Genomic DNA, 21,670 nt, shown 5'->3' with positions numbered 1-21,670 from the left:
GGGAGGGGAAAGGCTGAGGGCAGAGTTGTGGGAAATGGGTCGAACACGGTTGAGGACCATGTCAACCACAGTGGCGGGGGGGAGCACTCAGTTAAGGAAAAAGGAAGACATGTCAGAAAACGATATTGGAAGGTGGCATCATAACAAATGCGACAGGGGCAGAGGGACTGAGAGAATGGGATGGAGTCCTTACAGGAAGCAGGGTGTGTGAAGTTGTATTCGAGGTACCTGTGGGAGTTGATGGGCTTGTAATGAATATTGGTAGACAGTCTATTACTGGAAATGGAGATAGAGAGGTCAAGGAAGAGAAGGGAAGTGTTGAAGATGAACCATGTGAAGGTGAGAGAGGGATGGAAATTGGAAGTAAAATCGATAAATTTTTCCAGGTCCAAGCAAGAGTATGAAGCAGCACTGATGCAGTCATCAATGTACTGAGAAAAGAGTTGTGGGAGGGGGCCTGAGTACGACTGGAACAAGGAATGTTCCACATACCTCATGAAAAGACAGGCATTACTGGGGCCCATGCAGGTACCCATAGCCCACCTGGAGGAAGTGAGACAAGTTAGAGAAATTGTTCAGTGAGAGAACAAATTCAGCCAGGTGGAGGAGAATGGTGGTGGATGGGGATTGTTTGGGCTTCTGTTCAAGGAAGAAGTGGAGAACCATCAGACCATCCTCTTAGGGGATGGAGGTGTAGAGGGATTGGATGTCCATGGTGAAGAGGAGGCAGTTAGGGCCAGGAAACTGTTGATATGATGCAGGGCATGAGAGGAATTGCGAATGTAGATGGGAAAAGGCTGGACAAGGGGAGAGAGAATGGAGTCAAGATAGGAAGAAATGAGTTTTGTGGGGTAGGAACAGGCTGACACGATAGGTCTAACAGGACAGAGCCGTTTGTGGATTTTGGGAAGGAGATAGAAGTGGGCTGTGCCGGTTTGGGAGACTATGAGGTTGGAAGCTGTGGAGGGAAGATCTCCAAAAGAGATGAGGTCAGTGACAGCCCTGGAAACAATTGCTTGATGTTCGGTGGTGGGGTCATGGTCCAGGGGGAGGAAGGAAGAAGTGTCGGCTTCTGCAAGGTACAGGTCAGTGCACAAGACAACAAAACACCACCCTTGTCGGCAGGTTTGATAACAAAGTCAGGGTTGGACCTGAGAGAACAGAGCGTGGCAAGTTCAAAAGGAGACAGGTTGGAGTGGGTGAGAGGAGCAGAGAAGTTAAGTTGGTTGATGTCACAGCGATGGTTCGCAATGAAAAGATCAAAAGCAGGTAAGAGGCCAGAGGGAGAGATCCAGGTAGAGGGAGAATACTGGAGAGCCAGTGAAAGGATCCATTGATGACACCTTTTTCAATCTCTCCTTAGCTCCCTATTCCTGAACTTTTATCTTGCTCCACCTACTCCACCCTCTCTTAAACAGTATAAAAACCATCAAATTTCTACTTCTCTTTAGTTCTGAAGAAGGGTCATACGAACTTGAAACGTTAACTGTGTTTCTCTCTCCACAAATGCTGCCAGACCTGCTGAGTTTTTCCAACATTTTTTATTTTTATTAGCCTGGATTATTAGTCCAGTGACGTTACCACTTTGTCTCCAACAACCATCTCCACTGCAAACCCACCCCCCCACCCCCCCCCCCACCACCCCCCCCCCCACCACCCCCCACCCCCCCCACACCCCCCCCCACCACCCCCCCACCCCCCCCACCACCCCCCCACCCCCACCCCCCCACCCCCCCCCACCCCCACCCCCCCCAACATCCCAGCTATCTAATTTCTTTTACTTTATTGAGTAAGTGACATTCCAAGTAGACTATGGAAAGTTAAACATAGGTGTACTTAGAATTTGAAAGTAAGTTTGCACAACAGGCTACTAGTTAATTCAAAGTCATGGAGGTTCGTGGAAAATTTAGGAATGAACAAGAAATTGGCTCAAGGGCATAAAGCAGTAACTTCTTGTTAAAGTAATTATGCAACAGGAGGGAGTATTGATCAGTGATCAGTGTTGGGCTGCTACTGTTTTCCATTTGCTGTAACAACTTTGATTCAGAAACTGACTGTAAATTGGCTCAATTTGCAAACTAGAAAAGGCAGCCAAGTCTAAAAAAAGCACTTGTAAACAAAATTAATTGGATAAAATGTGTGGGTGAACAAAATGGCTAATGAAACTCAATAGGAGCAAATGCAAAGTACTTCACATAGGAAGAAAAAAAAAGTGCAAAGTAAGTTTTCCATAAATTGTTTCAAAATTGCCATGGTGAAGATAAGAGAGATCAAGATGTTTTAGTTGACTCGTTGCTTAACATATCTATGAATCAGCAATCAACAAAGCAAAATAGAATGTTAAACCTTATACACAAAGCAGCAGCGTGCAAGTATATATGCGAAAGGCAAATAGCTTTCTTATCTTTATCGAGACATATGATACCAGCCTTTTGATAAATGAAAAGATACGGATAAAAAGAGAAGCAAGAAATATTTTGAAAAACTATAGATAATAAAGAGGTGTGAAAGCTATTTGGTTTTAGGCATGAGCACAGAACTCTAGGAAGTAATTACAAAATTCACACACTTAAAACAAGATTAGAAGATATGTGGCATATACTACCGAAACAAAAGGAGTCATTATTTAATCATAAGATATTCTGAAATTCTTATGGTTAAATAAATAAGTTACCTGATGAGGTTTGGTACACATGCAATATTTGGAGTCTTTGATGTGAATGGCGATGCTACAGAAGCTTCCAATTCAGACAATGAGATGCCACCGTGTGCTTGTTTTAGTGCCTGTAAATTACACATTTGTATTTTATACATTGCCCAAACAGGTAGGAATGTTAGCAATCCAAAAATTATAAAAGAAACACTTACACCACAGTCATTGGCACCATCTCCACACATTCCCACGTAATAGCTGTCAGAAGAACAAGGATTCAAGGAAGATGTTAAATGTTACTCTTCAATGGGTAAACTGTATAAACTTTACCTAAAGTATAGCACTAATAATCCTTAGGCAAATACAGTAGAAACTTTTAAGTTGTTGTCAGCTTTTTCTAATTTGGTAATAAGTTTTTGATTGTATTTATATTATTTGTTCAATTAAAAATAACGATGAATAGGTTTCTGAAACGGATGATTCTTAAAGGAAGCATTCTGAGTCACACGGTTATGTTCAAGTCCCACTCCATTGTTTGAGCACAAAAATCAAGGATGACACTTCCGTGCAGTACTGAAGGACTGCTCTACTGTCAGAGGTGCCATCTTTTGCATGAAACTTTAAATCAAAGCCTCATCTGCCTGCTTGGATGAATGTAAAAGATTCATTTGCATTATTTTCAAGTAAGAGTAGGGGACTTATCACTGGTATACTGGCCAACATTTATCCCTTAATCAGCATCACAAAACAGATTATATGGTCATTATCACGTTGTTGTTTGTGAGTTTGCCGTTGGCAAACTGGCTTCCTACATTACAACAGGAAACACTCTTCAATAGGCTTCATTGGCTATAAAGCGTTTAGTTCATTTGAAGGTCCTGAAAATTGTTATATAAATGCAAGTCTTTGTTTTTTTCCCAAGGTAAAAAATACATGACTTTTTTTTTTGTGTTTGTGCTCATAAAATGAGATTTCAGAGACTTATGAATCAAGCTGTAGCTGAAGTACCTAACTATGTGGTTTATTTATACGATGTCATAATATATTGTAACACATGGGAAGAATATGTAGAGCACCTGTTTAAACAATTGCAGTCAGCTGGCTTAGTCATAAATCTGGCCAAAAACGAATTTGCAAAAGCAAGGGTAACTTACCTAGGTCACATCGTAGGAAAAGGGGAAGTGTTGCCAAAAACAGCAAAAGTGAACACTGTAATAGAATTTCCCATTCCTAAAACCAAACAAGAAATCCTGAGATTTTTGGGAATGTGTGGGTTTTATAGGAAGTTCGTGCCTAACTTCAACACAATAGACGTACCTCTCACCAATTTAAGAAAACAGGCATAAGTGGCATGGTCAGCAGAATGCCAAGCAGCCTTTGAAAAGCTGAAGGCAATCTTAATAAATGAACCAGTGTTGGCCACTGCTGACTTTACCAAACCTTTAAAATGGCAATTGATGCGACTGACTTGGGGGGTAGGTGCAGTCCTATTACAAAATGATCAATTAGGGATAGAGAAGTCGGTGGGATACTTTTCCAAAAACTAAATCAATATCAGAGGAAGTACTCAACAGCAGAAAATGAAACTCTGGCATTGTTGTTCTCTCTTCAACACTTTGAAGTTTATGCATGACATGATAACAAAGAAACACTAATCTACACTGACCATAATCCGCTGGCGTTTGTTGAAAAGTTTAAAAGTCAAAATGCGAGACTGTTCAGATAGAGTCTATTATTTCAACTATCAACTTGAAGATTGTTCACATTGCCGGTAAAGATGATGAGATTGCAGATGTATTGTCCTGGGTATAAATACTAAAATAAGTTAAAGGGGTAAGAAATGCTGAAGATTGTATAAGGGGGAGGAGGGATGAATGAATGTAAGTCTTGTGCTTTGTTGTCCATGTGTCACATACCTTGTGATGAAACGCATTTTTGAAATGGTGTTTCATTTCTTTTAAGGGTGGAGGCATGTCAAAAACATTCTTTTTATTTTCTGTTAGACTGTGGATTAGAATTATAATGACTGCAGTTTGAAAGACATGTCCACTGGAACAGGATGAGAGGTATGCACAATGTTGCAGTCCTGGAACAGTGTGCCATGAAAGACAGGATGGTGCTGGAAAGGAGTCCTGGACCAAGGGAGCAGCCTGGCAATAACGTTTTAACAGGCTCCTGACCAGGTGACCAGGTTTTGTGTCAGGGCAGTGCAGCAGAATAGCTCCTGGCCTGAAAGGAAAAAGACCTAAAACCTCTGTCTCCTGTGAATGGAAGATTCCAGTAATTCCACAATAATAGCTAGTTGGCTTTTTCACCTTATATCTCTATAACCTGCTCTCCCTGAAAACCTCTGTCAAGAGGCAATGGGGAAAATCACTGTTGGAAACATTGAAAGGCAAGTGCTCAACCAGTGAACTAAAGACTGAAAACACTGGAAGACCACCTCATGTCAACAAGGACTGAAAGGAATTTGGACGACGTCGATCAAAATCAATCCATTGAATCCTCTACTTTGGAATTTGTGCTATTGGACTGTTTTATCCAATCCTTAAAATCTATGTTTTTTGTTTTGTGTGTGTGTGTGTCTGTTTGTGTGTATATAGGGATTTAAGAAGAGGCAGAGTTTAGGTAATAGAGTTAAAAATTAGCAGTTCATATTTCTTCCTTTTGCCATTGGTTAACGACAATTTGTTCAATAGACCGTTATTTGCTTAGTAAGTTTACAAACCTGGTGCTCATATTCTATTAACCTAAATTAAACAGGTAGAATTGGGACAATCTGGTGGTTTGGTCAAACTTTTCAAATTTGTCGTGGCTCGGGAAACAGTGGGGCTTGATATTACAGCGCACTATCCCCAGTGAGTCGTGACAATAACAACAGAATTAGGTTAGCAAAAAAATGTGGCTCTGAAATTTAATACGGATATATTAAATATACATTGAATTGTTACAACGTTTCTCCACCATCTGTCTAATATTTTCCAATTTGAAAACAGTCATTTAGTACTTACTCTACATTTTGAAATGCTTCTACCAGCTGTGTTTTTTGATCAGGAGCCATGCGAGCAAATACCGTGCCATTTAGTACCAACTGAGATGAACAGAAGAACATTTTAGTTGTGTATGGACAGGAATATCTGGCGCCAAAGTTATTCAGAAAACATCTGATGCCAATTACTGACTTTTGAAAGCAGATCCTGAAAATGTTCGGTTATAACAGAAAAGGATTTGCCATCCATTGCAAAGTGGTAGTGGTTCATCTGATGGAGACCATCTCCAGAGCCCTCATTTTCTACTTTAATATTGATAACCTGGAAAAGGAAAGTAATTTAAAACAAACATCAATTTAACTACCTATTTTTATTTTAAAAAACCTACTATAACATATTTACTTATTCTACAATGTTAACAAAACATTTTTGGCATGTTAGTCAGGAGGCCATTGAGCCACCATGTCTGAGCTCACACTAGCTCTTTGACTGGAGCCACCTATATTGATTCCACATCATTTCTGCTTCCCCATTTCTTTTCATATTCTTCCTTTTGAAATATTTATCTAATTTCCTTTTAGGCGATGTTATAGCCATTTGTGATAAAAAAAAGCATTCTACTATCCAAAAACTGCCTAAGTGGTAAGTTTTTTAAAAAAAAAAAATTTCTCTTTTTATTCTTCTACTCATAATCCTCTATCCATATCCCATTGTTAGTGATTCACTAAATTACTCTTTTTCTTTTAAAAACTCATCATATTGGAAAACTCTATTAGGTTACCCCTCAACTGTTTCTCATTCTGCCAGAAAGTCACTCTTAATAACTATTAGTTCTTTTTCCAGTTAGAGCCACCATGTCTGCATTGGCTCTTTGCCAGAGCAATCCAAAATTAATCACACTAGCCCACATCTCTCCGTTGCCCTGCATTATTTTGTGCTTCAAACCTCATCCAATTTTTCCTTGCAAGATACAAAAGTCATCTCAAGCATCCACTGTCACTATGCATACCATGTTCCCTTTCTGTAAAATATATTTCTCCTTGGTTCTCTTCTCACTCAGTGATACTTTAAAAACAATGACCCCTCATCACTTATTCCTAAAACAAAGAAAATACTCTCTCTTTATTCACAATCAAGTTCATTCATAATTTTAAAAACCTCTATTAAAAACTCTTCATTTAAGGACAAGAAAATAAAAATGGAAGTAGACCATACAGTCTCTCAATCCTGCTCTGCCATTCAAAATGATCATTGGCCTCAGCTCGACATTCCTGTCCACTCACCATATCCCTCAATTCCCCATAAGAACAAATAATTGTCGATCTCAGCCTTAAAGATAGTCAGCGATGAAGCACCCACAACCTTTTGGGATAGCGAATTCCAAAGATTCACAACCCATGAAGGAATTTCTGCTCATTTGAGTCTTAAATCATCAACTCCATATCCTGAGCCTCTGCCCGTGTTCCATATTCCCCAGCCAAGGGAAGCAACCTTTCAGTGTCTACCCAATCGTGCCCATTCAGAATCCTGTAAGTTTCAACAAGAATATCTCTCATTCTTCAAAACTTCAGACAGTATAGGCCCATTTCACTCAGCCTCTCATCATAGGACAACTCTTTGTCCCAGGAACCAACCTAGTGAACCACTGCTGTGCTGCCTCCAATGCATGTATATCCTTCCTTAAACATGGAGTCCAAAACTGCACACAGTACCCCAGTTGTGGTCTCACCAAAGCCATAACAATTGTAGCAAGACTTCCTTATTCTAGTACTCCAATTGCCTTGCAGTAAAAACCAACACACTATTTGCCTTCCTAATTGTTTACTGTACCTGCATGCTAACTTTGTGTTCCTTGTCTGAGTGTACCCAAATCCTTCCGAACATCCAAATTTACAAGCTTCAGTTTTTTAAAAAATATTCTGCTTTTCTGTTCTTACTACCTAAATGAATAGCCTCACACTTGCTCAAATTATACTCCATCTACCAACTTGCTGCCTATTCACTTAAACTGTATATCTCGTTGCAGCATCTTTGCATCTTCCTCACAGTTACATTCGCACCTAGCTTTGTATCTTAAGTAAACTTTGTTATGATCCCTATTGAAACCAATAACTTTTAAAGAGATGAATTTCCCAAACAGCCAATGGAAATAAATCAATGGACAAGATTTCTCTTTTAAGACTTTTACTGTAACAAACAAACAAAAATCAACATTGAGCAAACATTAATTACAAAGTAACTAATACAACAAACTAAAGGAAAAGGTACATTCTACAATAGCTAAATCACTCAACCAAAATATGTCTTACAAACTACTTTTACTTTACATCAAGCTTCTGGCAGATACATAACATTAAAGGAACCATTCCAAAGTCACTTCCAGCTCCCTAGCAAAAGGTCACCTCTCCTTGCCACAGCAGGTTGAAATTTTCAGTATCCTTTGGCAATTATTCCACTCCGCCTGAGTTTTCTAGGATAATGTGATTATCACCAACAAGGTACACCTCATCGAATTCCCCTCTCCCTCACGTCACAACAGTCCTGACGATCCAGAATTCCTGAGATTTTTGTATCCAATCCCTTCAAACATTTTAGATGGCTCTGGTAAAACTGCCTTTCCCGTAGAGAGCTTTACTTCTGTAATAAATGGTGGGGAGCAGAACAGGAAAGACTTATTCCTGCAGAATTCCATTTCTTCTCCTGCCTGCATCTCAGCAGTATCTTTCCTTTGCTCTGTGAGATACCGTGAAAGGTGTTAAACCTGTCACTTGACATTTTAATGAATTTCTATTCGAGTTTCTCTCCCAAGGCAACTAGATCAATTGGGCATTTTTTCAAACTGAAGTATTTATCAGGAATACTAATTGTACATTCCTTTCCAGAATTGGCCTTTTAATGGCTTTATCCTTCTGTATTTACACTTTCAAAGTATTATGCATTTGAGCTTTAGAGCTTGTTTATTCACATCCTTTGTGCACTTCACACTTACGTTTCTCATTTTAAGCCCCTGAAAAAAGTGAAACAATGTTTAACTTATCTCCTAAGAGACTGACAACGAATATGATTTATGACAGCCTTCTGTATTGTAAAATGATGGTTTGTGCCATGGTGGTCAACTCTATTAAGTAACACCTGGTGTGGCTCAGAAGCCCACTCTGGCATTGCAGTCTCTGTCACATTTGCTGCAGAAGTGTACAGTGGGCTGAGAAGGTGCACGATTCTCTGGTCTATGTTTTCACTGGGCCCTTTTCTCAGGCAGCTGAGCTTTTTTTCTTTTCTGCTTGCCTCTTCTAAAGTCATTCCAAAGAATAAGCCTCCAGAATTCCCAGCCGTCAGCAACTGTCTCCCAGTTGTCAATGTCCGCCATCTTCATATCTTGCTTATGGTGGAGGTATGGACCCCCAGGAGGTCCAGTGGCCAGCTCACCTTACAGAAGGTCATTGACTATACTGGTGAACATGGTTGAGCCAGTGCAGGTGTCATTGGCTTAGCAGAGTGTATGCTGATGGAATTAGCACACCCCAGGACCTCCGAGTTGGTGAGCTTGTCCTACCAAGAGGTGCCAAAGATACATCTGACACAGCGAATGGTAGAAATTGTTCAGCCTTTTTTCCTGTCAGGCATATACTGTCCAGGTGTCACCACTGCAGAGAAGTGTACTGAGATCACAGGCTTGGTAGACTCACAGTTTAGTATTCTCAGTCAGGTTGCTGTTCCACACTCTTACTCAGCTTGGACATAACTGCTGCAGATTGCGATGTATGCGTTGATTTCAGCATTAATACTGGTGTTTGGGGAACCTCAATATGTGAAGCTGTCAACAATCTACAGCGTCACATTGTGAACGCTGATAGATGGCAGTATGGCAACACCATGGACAATGACATTTGTCTTCCTGATGCTGATGGTCAAACCAAACTCTTTACAGGCATGAGAGAGTCTATTTGCTGTTGAAGATGTTCCTCAGTATGGAATGTTCACATGGCATCGTCAAAGTAGAGCAACTCACTGATGAGGCCTTGGTGCACCTTTGTCTTGAGTGTCAGGTGAGCGGGGCTGAACAGTTTTCCGTCAGCTCTGGTATGTATGTAGACACCCTCTGTAGATGACCTGAAGACATATGGCAGCAAAGTCAAGAATATGTCAGAGTGCTGGTGCCAGAACACAACCCTGTTCAACCCCACTGCAGATCACAAAGGATCCCAATGTTGCCCTGTCAAAGCTGACCTTATCCATCACATTATCATGGTAAGAGGTGATCACATTGAGCAGCTTTGGCAGGCAGCCAAGTTTCTCAAGCAGCTTAAGTAGACCATGCTGACATGGTCAAATGTCTTGGTGAGATTGATGGAGGCAATATATAGTGGTCTTTGTTCACAGCATTTCTCCTGCAGCTGCGGGACTGAGAATATCATGTCAATTGTAGATCTTCCCGTTCGGAAGCCACACTGGGATTCGGTTTACATGCGTTCATCGAGGGTCTGCAGTCTGATAAGGGCAACACGGGCAAAATCTTTTCCTAACAACTGATGACAACAATATCAGTTGACAACAACCAATAATTTAGTTAATCTGGTTTACTCTTATGCTCGAGATAACATAAAACCAAATGAAGAGCATATAAAATTGTAAAAAAAAATTATCTATATTTAGGGGGCTTTTTCCTTAATTCATTCATGGGTGGATTTTGCTGGCAAGGCATTCAGTGCAGCTAAATGCGAGGTCATCTTTTTGGATTGAAAAAGAATACAACCAAATAACTCTTAAATGGTGAAAAACCAGAACAATGGACATACAAATAGATTTAAGAGTACAATTGCACAGTAAAAACGTAAAACATAGTGATTAGTTACAAAAAAAAATCATAACAGCTAATGAAATCTTAGTCTTCATAATTAGATGGCTAGAATACAAAGGGGAGCAAGTTTTACCACTGCTGTACAAGCCCTGGTTAGATAAATCTGGGGCACTGTGTATAGTTCTGGCACTTCACCTTAAAAAGGAGATAAGGCTTTGGAAGGAGTGTAGCGCAAATTCACCTGTTACCAGTAACTGTTACCAGTTACCTGTAAATTCAGTCTGTTACCAGGGCTCCGATGGTTAGATAATGAGGAATGACAATATGAACAAAGTTCTGTATTTCCTTGAAATGTAGAAGATTAAGAGGTGATTTGACTAAGGTTTTTCGGGTTTTGAAAGTAATAGAGAGAAACTTTGGCTGCTGTTGGGAGGTCTAGGACAAAGGGGCAGAACCCTAAAAATCAGAGCCAGGATATTCAGGAGAGAAGTTAGGAAACAATTATTGGTGGTAGAAGTGTAGAATACACTCCCAGAAAAAGCAGTTTATGCTACCTCAATCAATAATTTTAAATCTGAGATAGCTAGACAAGAGTATAAAGGATACAGAGCAAAAGCAAGTGGATGGGGTTAAGATACAAATCAGTCATAACAACACTGATTGGGGGCAGGGGGAACTGCTTGAAGGAGCTGAATATCCTATTTGTTTCTTCTTTCCCTTGTTCATACAGAAGTATGTTATATTGGTTACTCTCTAGTCCCATGTATAATTTGCTTTTGAAGATTGAAATCTTGGGCTGGATTTTCAATTTGGGATTGGGAACCCAACACCTGGATAATTTCCGTGTCCCGACTTTGTGTCTTGTCAGCTTCAGTGAGCCAGTGAGATCTTTAAATGTAACTGAACTAATGGGCCTGGGATGAATGTGGCGCCCAATGTGTAGCACCAGCACCGGCATGGAGGTGTGAATCCTACAGTTAATTCTATAGCTTCCTCCAGTCTACCATATGTGAATAATATTAGCCAAAATTGTCTAATCACAACCATCTTTAGAATTATATTGCTTAAATGTGCAGAAACATGTTGCGAATAAGTAATTACACAGATTTTTCCCCCTCCTTTAAATTACCCTATATTTATCAAATAATTAAAATCCATACAGACTACTTAATACATTTTGCTCATCAGCTAAGAAACAAACAGGTCTCATACCTCTGCACTAGATATATCAAGATGTCTTGTAGCATTATCAGCATACAGCCAATGTATTTTTGCAGCCTGCCCATCTTTTGGAGGTAGAGCTTCTGCAATAATCACTTTATCCTGAGGCAAAATCATTCCAGAGTCTCTGGCTACAGAAACAGCTGTTAACATATTATCCCCTAGCAGAACACAAAGCATGATTAAGTCATACAAATATACAATAGAATCTTTCCTTTTAAAATCATAGATTAAAATCCACTCCATTTTTCATCTTACTGTTTTCAGATTTAGAAACAAAACCACATTTTGGTTGGTATTATGTTATACCTTTGTTGTATTTTACACCCTCTTCTGCTTAAAAGTGATTCATCAAATAGGAAAGGACTTAACATTCTCAGTAAGTACCCATCTCTGCCCTCATGATACCTGTACAATACATATCATCAAATGGTGTGTAGACCTTCGGTACACAAACATCAAGTGTCACTACGTGCTGAGGTTCTACCTGTCCCTGGTGTTGCAAAGGCTGGGTCTGGCCACGCTGTCACGGAATGCTCCAAGTAGCTGGACTGTGCCGTGCCACCTGTCCCTCATGGACAATTTTATGCAGAGAAACACCTTTGACCACAAGGCCGGCAGTGGTCGGCACATAACGTCTTAGAGGCCCAGCGAGAAAAGGAGATGGTGGATCCTGTTGGATGGTTCCCCGAGCAGACTGTCAAAGTCATTTGGCAGAATGCCTCATCACCAGAACTTTCCAACAAGCACCAGGATGTAGCTTGGCTGGTGGTGAGAAAGGCCCTCCCCTCAGATCCTCCCAACACACCAGGAGCCTCACCCCCTCTGCACATTGCCCTTGAGGTGGCTGTGGAGGGAACAAGACCATTGTTCACCTCCTTGTGGATTGTGCCTTTGCAAAGAAGGTCTGGAGAGAGATGTAGTGGTTTTTGTCGAGGCTCATCCCAAGCAGTTCTGTGACACAGGACTCTGTGCTCTATGGGCTCTTCCCAGGGACACACACTGAGACAAACATCAACTGCAGCTGGAGGATCATCAACTCGGTGAAAGACGCTCTTTGGTCTGCCAGAATCCTGTTGGTCTTCCAGTGCAAAGAGTTGTCCCCGACCGAGTGTTGCAGACTGGCACATTCCAAGGTCCAGGACTACATGCTGAAGGACGCACTAAAGCTTGGGGCAGATGCCGCAAAGGTGCAATGGGGAAAGGTCGCTGTCTAAGACCTTTCTGCCATCGTGCACCGAGGGGCAGGGAAAGGTATAGACCCCTCGGGCTGTACGGCTCACAATAAATGTCTGCATTGAACACTAATTGTATTATAATTGTATTGAAGCACCTCAGAGTGCAACATGATGTAAGTTGATAACTCCAATACCACTGCACTGTCTGTAATGACTATATTGAAATGATTGTAATATTCATTGATTGTATTGAAGCACCTCGTGATCCATGTGTAAAATTTGAATCTGATTACACATTTTGTGAGGGCCATTTAGAAATGTATTATAATGTTCTTTCAGATATTTTATGAATAAAGTAAATTTTTCAAAAAAGCATGCATTTTACAGTATGAATTAGAACATGAATTATTTAAATCAATTTTCTAAATGCTCGCATCTGAAATGCAATCAATTAACTGCACTGAAGTTCCATCTGATGTCACCCACAATGACTCAGAATGTTTAAGAGCACTGTAGAAAAGTTTAGGTTTAATAATTATTTACAATTAGTTTGTAGTTTATTTATGTGTATATTAATAAATTAATCCAATATGATATTCTGCTTAATTGTAGTCAATGCAGGATACCAGTATATCACATGTCTAGCTCTTTGACAAGTGAGAAACACCACATGGCCACAAGCCATGTAAAGTTATACTTTAATGGTTTAATTACAGGACAAATGCTGTGAGACCCACTGCTTGATCGTTATGGTTTCATCACAGAGCAAGTGCTGTGAAGCCAGTCAAGGTTAAGTAGTCCGAGTATGGAGCCAACATATTCGCTGGTAAAACTTATCAGTGGTACTCATATCTATGACTTAGCGGTGAGCTGGAAAGGCTTGTTGTGTAAAGGAAACAACTGTGAAGTGTTAAACATTCAGCCTAATGTAGTTTTTAACTTGTAGTGCTTTAAAAGAAAAATCATTTTCCTTAACAAAATGGAACCATCTTTGCAGTTACGGACAGGGAGAGAGGCAAAATGAACTTTATTTTTCTTGCTGTCTGTCCATACACAGAAGTGTTTAGGTGTTTAACTTTTGACATAGGCTGTGGCGTGTTCCCCCAAACCCTCTGGGAATAAAATGAAGTCAATTTTAAAGTGACTCGGAGCAAACTCGCTTTAGGGTTAAATCAGAAGTGTTATTCATACATTCAAACTTGGGGGAATCATTGTCGCAATTACATACACAAGCACACAAGAAAGACATAGGAAAGAAAAGTTTTACTACAGGAGTAACTTAAAACAAAAAGCAAAGATATGGATGTTAATTCACATGAATGTCAGAGTCCAGCGAGGATTCCTTCATATAGGAGTTAAAGTTCAGGTGGGTTCAGCTAGCTGAAAGCAAGAGTTGCCAAATTCCTTCAAAGTTGGTGATGGCACAGCAAGATGAGGTTGGTATCCAGAAGCTTGGTCCACTTTAGAGGCGATGGCAGGAATCTTTCAGAGAGCCAGGCTTCGAGGAGATTTAGATTTGAGGCAGGCTTTGTTGTGTCAGCCTGAAGTCCTGCTTTGGTGTTGACAGGCTGGACGTTAAACAACAGACTGCCTGGCAGTCTAGAAATGTAACATCAAAGCTTCCCAAAGGCCAGAGAAGCTTAGGTCATGTGATGCTGCCCATTGATGAGTCAGTTTCAGGTAAACAATCAGTTTCCATGACTCTGGTCAAAATCCATTGTTAATCTGAGGAGATAGATGGTGGCTATTAGGGCCTCCACAGGTATAACGAGTTTCAATGGCTCTCTCTTTATTGTAAATCCAGGCTGGAGAGAAAGACCTTCTGCTGCTCCCTTGTTTCGTTGATTGTCATGGGTCCACAGAACAATAGGTGTGAGATTCCACAAGGATAAGAATTGAGCTTTATCCTATAATTACTGTTGGAAATTTCCAGAACTGTAGCCAACTTGCAAATCATGTGATCTGCAGCAGCTATGTTTTTGGTCCAGCAAAGGCCATTTTTAAATAAACAGGAAGTAAGGTTGATTTAAACAGTTTATGATCCCTTTCATGTTTTATGGACATGACAAAGTTTAGAATTAAGTTCTGTAATCAATTTTTGTAACTATGTAGTTCTCTTGACTTGTATTACTTAGGAACATGTATTAATTTAATGCACCATTCTATATTGTATAAGTTTATCTTGCTACCTCAACTTCAACAAACCAATCATCTCCATGCACTGATTTTATATGTACTTTATATAGATCTTAAGTATGTAGTAACTTTGTAATTTCTGTATTAGTTTAAGGCCACTCATACTCTTTTACTATATTTAATTAACTTGTACCAAGCAGTGGCAAATACTACAAAAACCTATACCAGCAAAGCAGCTCCTGTAACCAAAATATATTGATGTGTGTCTGCCCTAATTGAAATTCTACAGCATGTCTTTACATCAGTTAGACATTTGGAACGATGAGTCTAAATGTTAATCATTAGTGCTTGACATAACATGCTTTCTTATCTCAAATAAGCGGAAAAGGAAATATCTTAAGCACCCCACTATCTCAGTAGAAAGTCATAAAACTTAATGAAATAACAGGAAAGCTATAATGAAGGGGACAATCCCACCAGTAACTGACACATTAGAAGGCCAGTCAGGAGACAACAGGAAATGACATCAATGGGTGATCATCACCCTTAAGAAACCAATAAGAAACTGACCACGCATCACTTAAACCAATCAGGGGCCAATCATGCACTGCCTAAGCCAGAATTCAGGAACATCAATGATCATGCACATGGCCTCTGGCTTGGAAAGAATTAAAAAGCACCAGCTCTGAGCTGTCTGAAACTGAAGACAAGCAATTGCTTCCCAGCTGGGAGCAGAAGACCACAGAACAAAGAGAGCAAGTGAGACGGCAAGCATGAGAGACAGTCACGTGTCGCCTTGTGGCTGAATTGGGAAGCAAGAACTGCTTTGAGCCATTAAAGTCGTTGTCTAGCTTTGTTAAGTATTACTTTTGTTGCTTATTAAATGTTTCCCAAGTTACATCATTAGATTGTGTCAGATTGCCTGAATGGATAAAGTCTCAAAAGGACAAATTAGTATTGACTGAGTGCAAACCCACGGATATAGAGGTTATAAGAACCCCTAAAAACTTACTGCACATGTTAGGCCTTCTGATATTTTGATGTTTGATCCTAAGTATGAAATGAAATGTTCCATTCCCCCATATTGGTATCTCCCCACTTTAAACAACAAAGAAATTTAGCCAAAAAAAATTACAAATGACACTAAACATATATGGTAATTTAAAATTACTTAAAATGTAATGTACAAACATAATATAGCACAGGTGACAGGTGATGTTTTAACTCATGTGACATCAATATTTCCTAGTCGGTCTAATGGAAGATTGTTGTTTATCTACAAAATTAGCATATAAGGAAATTTAAAAATAAATCTCTTTTGCTTGACCAAAGAACAGTGGTAAAGAAATAATAATTTGCGAGATCAGATGAGATGGGGAGAAGGGAGTAACACAGAACCAGAAGCAGGCCGTTCAATCCCTCCAGCCTGTTTCACCATTCAATGAGGTCAAGGCTGGCTTGTATCTTAATTCCATTCATCTACCTTGACTAACAAAACCTTGGCGAACAAAAATCTATAAATTTCAGATTTAAAACTAATAATTGGGCAATCAGCTTTTGTTGGGGGGTGGGGGGTGGGGGGGCACGGGCGGGAAGAGTTCATTTTTCTATCCTCTTCTGTGTGAAGAAAAGCTTCCCAACTTCACTTCTGAATGCCATGGTTCTGATTTGCACTCCCATGTCAAACTATCCGACCCTCTCCAACAGCAGAAAAAAATTGGGTAGAATTTAATGTTGCCCGTCGCAGCGGGAACCATGGCAGCCGGGCCCATTTAATTGTGGCAGAGGCCTTGCGTCAGTCTCCCAGTGGCGGGAAAACCTGATTAAGTCAGAGGGTAGAAAAGGCCGATGAGGGATTCCTGGCTGTCAGTGCTGGATGTCACTTAAGCTCATAAATGAGCCAAATGACACACATTAACCCTGAGTGCAGCACAATTCAGTGTGGCTCAGGGATTAAATGGAAGTGCACAGCTTTCCCACATCTCCCAAAGGCTACCCAGGAAACCCAGGTAGATCTGCCAGCAGCCTCCCGGGGAAGGACCCTCGCTATCAGGCACTCTGCACCCGTTTGAGGGACTCTGCACCCGTTTGAGGGACCAGTGCTGCTGAAAGACACCTCCCACCCTTCCCTCAGACCCCACTGTCCCCTCCTCCTACAACCCTCCAAGCTATAATCCCCATCCCATGCTCATTCACCTTTGGTTAGGGGTCCCTTGGCAGCCCTGGGCCTTTGATAGCTGCATTGCAACAGCTGCCACCGCTCCCAATGGTGCTGACAGCAATGAGGAGCTGCCATCCTCTAATTGGCCAGTTGCTCACGGGGTCCTGAATCCTGGGGAAAGCCTGGGAGGTGGTCACTTTAATACATGAAGGACACTTAATACCATCGGGCCTCCCCATAGAACTGGTGGGGATTCCCCTCTGGCTCTCCAACCAGTGGGCAAGGTCCCTGTCAAGTTGATTAAACCCTGCCCTCTGTGTACCCTATCAATTCCTTTGAAATCGTAAAATATCAGTCTAATTACCTCTTAGCTTTCTATATTACCTCTTAGCTTTCTATATTAAGAGTAATCAAATCAAAATGTCATGTTAGTATGAAGATAATTGTATTACTAAATCAAACTATTTCATGGCTTAACCTTGACAACAAATGCAATGTGGTAACTGAAGTCAAGTGCTGGAAATGTATTGCAAAATTTTAAGTTCAACATATCCTATTTTCACAAAATTTCATGTGGAATAGGAATGCAACATCATGAAATGGAAGTAGTAAAATCAGGGAAATAATGCATAGATAGGAAATTAACTGAAACCAAATAAAGATTGAGTGTAAGAAAGTAACAGATAACTGAAACTGAAAAGTAATTGTTCAGATCAAAGACCACTTTAAAATTTGGTCTTTTATAATGGTTTATGAAGGGGAGACAATTCACAGTATCGGTACATCTCTACTTAAAAACATAGATTTCACTGGGAGACTAGAAATCAGGCCATAATCCATAGGATCTGGACCACTCAGTACTGAAGTTTCTGAAGTTCCTATTTTTTCAAGGGATGTTGGCATGCTGGCAAGGCCAGCATTTGTTGTCCATCCCCAACTGCCCTGAGGTGGTGATGGCAAGCTGCCTTCTTGAACCACTGCAGTCCTTGGTATACCTGAATGGCTTGCTAGGCCTTTTCAGAGGGCAGTTAAGAGACAACCTCATTGCTGAGAGTCTGGAGTCACATATAGGCCAGACTGGTAAGGGCAGCCGCTTTCCTTCCCTCAAGGACATTAGTGAATCAGATGGGTTTTTACAACAATTGAATATAGTTTCATGGTCACCATCACAGAAAATAGCTTTCAATTATTTGAATTTAATTTCCACCAGCTGCCATGGCAGGATTTGAACCCGCCTGGGCTTCTGGATTACTAGATCAGAATTTTATGTCTTGGCTACAGGCACACGCCTGCCCAAATGGACGTGAAATAGCGTGAGATGCGTCAGGTGAGTGTTCTGACATCAATTTGCAGATTTTGCAAGTCTGTGCCACGAGAGAAATCTTCAAGCCACTTCAGCCCACTTTTAATGAAACATCATCAAAGGGCAGGATAAAACAGGTCTGCAGCATTGCCATTGTGAGTAGTGAGGAGTTCAGGAGATAGCTTGCTACTGGTTGCATATTTGAACTTGACAGCGTCATCTCTATTCAGAGCTTCAATCTTAGCATTGCTAGGCTTCATTTCAGGACTCATTGATGTCTCCAAGGCATCGGAGAATTTTGATCGTGTGGACCCTTCCAGGCACCAGGAGGCCTTCTGTTACCCTGGTAATGGGGGTTGTGCTCTCCACTGGTGGCACTTCCTTCGAGGAGGAAGGGTAGAAAGGAGAGGAGGCCAGGTGTCCCAATTCAGCTTCCAGAGGAGCTACCTGCAGGAGGAGAGGCACAGGCACAAGGGGCACGGGACCAGCAGGTAGTCCAAGGCGGAAGGGGCTACAGAAGACACAACTATTCTAATGCCAGGGTTTACAGGTGGCAATGCAGCTACCTCAATATGTCCGAGATACGTTGCCGAAGGTGGCTCTGCCTCCCCGGGGAGGCTATGGCCTCCATTTGTCAAATGACCGGGCCGGTGGGTGGACACCCCATGCCAGCGGCTCTGAAGGTCACAGTAGCCCTCAATTTCTATGCCTCTGGCTCTTTACAAGAGTCAGTGGGGGATCTTCGTGGCATGTTCCAATCAGCTATCCACAGTTGTGTCAAGCTGCTGACAGAAGCTCTGTTCAGGCAGGTAATGACATTTATTCATTTCCGTACGGACGAGGCCAGCCAGGCTGAGTGAGCCAGAGGGTTTGCAGCAATTTCTGGCTTCCCCCACATGCAGGATACAATCACACATGTAGCCATCAAGGCACCAGCGGTTCAGTCGGGTGCCTTTGTTAACAGGAAGAGCTTCCACTCAATGAACGTCCAGATAGTTTGTGACCACAAGATGCAGATTCTGCAAGTCTGTGGAAGGTACCCTGGCAGTTCCCACGATGCTTACATCCTCAGACACTCTCAGGTGCCAAGGCTGCTCACTGTTCCAGCTTGACTGGATGGATGGCCGCTGGGTGACAAGGGCTATCCCTTGAAAAGTTGGCTTCTAACATACCTCCACTAGCCAAGAACAGAGGCAGAGCAGCATTAGAATGGGAGTCATGTCTCCACAAGGGCGGTGATCGAGAGAACCAAAAGTCTTCTGAAGATGCGCTTCCGATGCCTGGATTGTTCAGGGGGAGCACTACAATACTCCCCAGAGCAAGTGTCAGTGATAGTGGTTGCATGCTGCGCTCTCCATGATCTGGCAAGGTATCCTGGAGGAAGAGGATCTTGAGGCAGTTCCATAGGCCACAGATGATGAATCAATGGTGAATAAGAAGAGGAGCCTGGTGAGGGTTATGATGAGGACATGGAGGCAGTCCTCTGGATCCTTCATTGAGGCAGGGACACCTTGATCTGACGCTCCTTCAGCTAGGCTGCCAAAGATCTGCTTTCGCCTCGTACCAGGGATGACGCCTCCATCCTGGATATTTGAAATGACCCTTTCCTTTGAACCCAAAGTCCACTCAGTGCCTGTGCAATAAAGTTTAAAGCCACTCACGTCCTGCATTAGATACTGGCATGCCCCGCACCTACAAAAACAAGTGAAGCATGCTCAGGCCATTAAGGCAAAAGCAAAATTTATACCATGTTAGCGCTCATCAAATGAATATAACAATATATGGTGTTAATGGTCACAGCAGTAAACGGATTAGCAAAACATGGCAGAACAGAAGGCCTCCATGCCTAATATAAACAGGTGGAACCAAACTCAACATTTTATTCATCCTTAAGCTTCAAGGGAAAAGAATCTTGAGAGTAAAGACACTTTAGTTAGCTTTGCTTCATTAACCAATGGCTGAATGATTAGACCAAAGAATTAATTTCACCAGAGTTTAACTTACTACAATAAGTTAACTGAGAAATTATTCAAATTTTCTGTTCTAACAAATAGAAGCATGTCTGTACAAAAGGGATTTGTAATATTTTGGTGTTAGAATGGAGAATATGGCAACTAAAGGAAAGAAACGAAGGAGAATTATTCAAAGAAGAAACAGAATTTCTGCCACAACTCCAGCAAGAGGCAAGGCAGCAGAATGAGAGCTGCACTAAGAAAATTCTTGACCTTTGGAATTCATCAAGGGTACAGTAGCATTTTGGTATATTACTGGAGTAGTTCTCCAGGGGAGATCAGCTGATGTTTCCAGCTGCTCGTAAGGCCATTGTTCCAGTCTCCTGGACAGACTCCGAAGAATCTCTCCGGGCAGCTTTCAGGAGCTGCCTCTGCCAGTTTTAAAGCACCTACTGTATCCCCATTGAACCCGGCACCAGACAGGCTCTCGCCTGGCTGTTTCTGACCATTGAGATGGTGCATTTCACACTGGGCAGACCTTAATTGGCCATCCAGCATGAAATCGCATTTGCAACGCGACAACGGCCAGGAGCGGATTCCACATCTGCTTCCACCGACTTGGCGCATATGCCAAGCGTGAAATTCAGGCCCTCATCTAGTGATATTACCATTCTGACACTGTCTCCTGCTTGTTTGGGAGTCAGGTCTTCCGTCTCATGGGAGCTGATAGCAGTGGAAGCATGTGAAACATCAACATTTCTAATGTGTGCAGAACCTTTTGGAACACTGTGTCAACTCCCTTACATAACTTCACAGACTCGTCACCATTTTGTTTAATATGTCCACTTCTATGACTAAAGATAACACACATAAAACCTGAACAAGTCCTGACAACAAAACCTAAAACAGCAGTTACTGGAGGTGAAACAGTGAACAGTAGAGACTCGTCCTTTACATCACCAGCTCCATGCAAAACAAAATATAATCAACCAGAGTACATACAGTTTACATACCATGCTTCATCTAAACTTCTCAATGTCAGTCCTCCATACACAACAATTGGAGGGGACAATAACAGCTGCTCTCCTACACGTATTTTGGTCATAAGCCAATCAGCTATTCAGGAACCTGGGAAACCACAAGACTGTAAGGACTCCATCCCATTCTCTCAGTTCCTTCACCTCCGTCGCATCTGTTCTGATGATGCCACTTTCAAAAACAGTTCCTCTGACATGTCCTCCTTCTTCCTTAACCGAGGTTTTCCACCCACGTGGTTGA

At 41.5% G+C, this 21,670-nt stretch overlaps 1 protein-coding gene across 7 annotated transcripts in view; it reads right to left on the bottom strand.

Annotated features, from left to right (window-relative positions):
• atp13a3 (ATPase 13A3) overlaps positions 1-21,670 on the bottom strand; it is a 187,182-nt gene that overhangs the window by 53,949 nt on the left and 111,563 nt on the right. For all 7 annotated transcript variants that reach the window (XM_041211022.1, XM_041211039.1, XM_041211072.1 and 4 more), the window contains 5 exons: positions 11,654-11,823; positions 5,836-5,964; positions 5,665-5,744; positions 2,869-2,911; positions 2,675-2,784 (listed from right to left, as the gene is read on the bottom strand). In XM_041211022.1, the coding sequence (XP_041066956.1) occupies positions 2,675-2,784; positions 2,869-2,911; positions 5,665-5,744; positions 5,836-5,964; positions 11,654-11,823 (532 nt within the window). The remainder of the gene's footprint in view (positions 1-2,674; positions 2,785-2,868; positions 2,912-5,664; positions 5,745-5,835; positions 5,965-11,653; positions 11,824-21,670) is intronic.

Source organism: Carcharodon carcharias, chromosome 2 (genome assembly GCF_017639515.1).
Source record: "Carcharodon carcharias isolate sCarCar2 chromosome 2, sCarCar2.pri, whole genome shotgun sequence".
Classification (NCBI taxonomy): domain Eukaryota; kingdom Metazoa; phylum Chordata; class Chondrichthyes; order Lamniformes; family Lamnidae; genus Carcharodon; species Carcharodon carcharias.
This window is presented reverse-complemented; position numbering and strand designations above follow the sequence as displayed.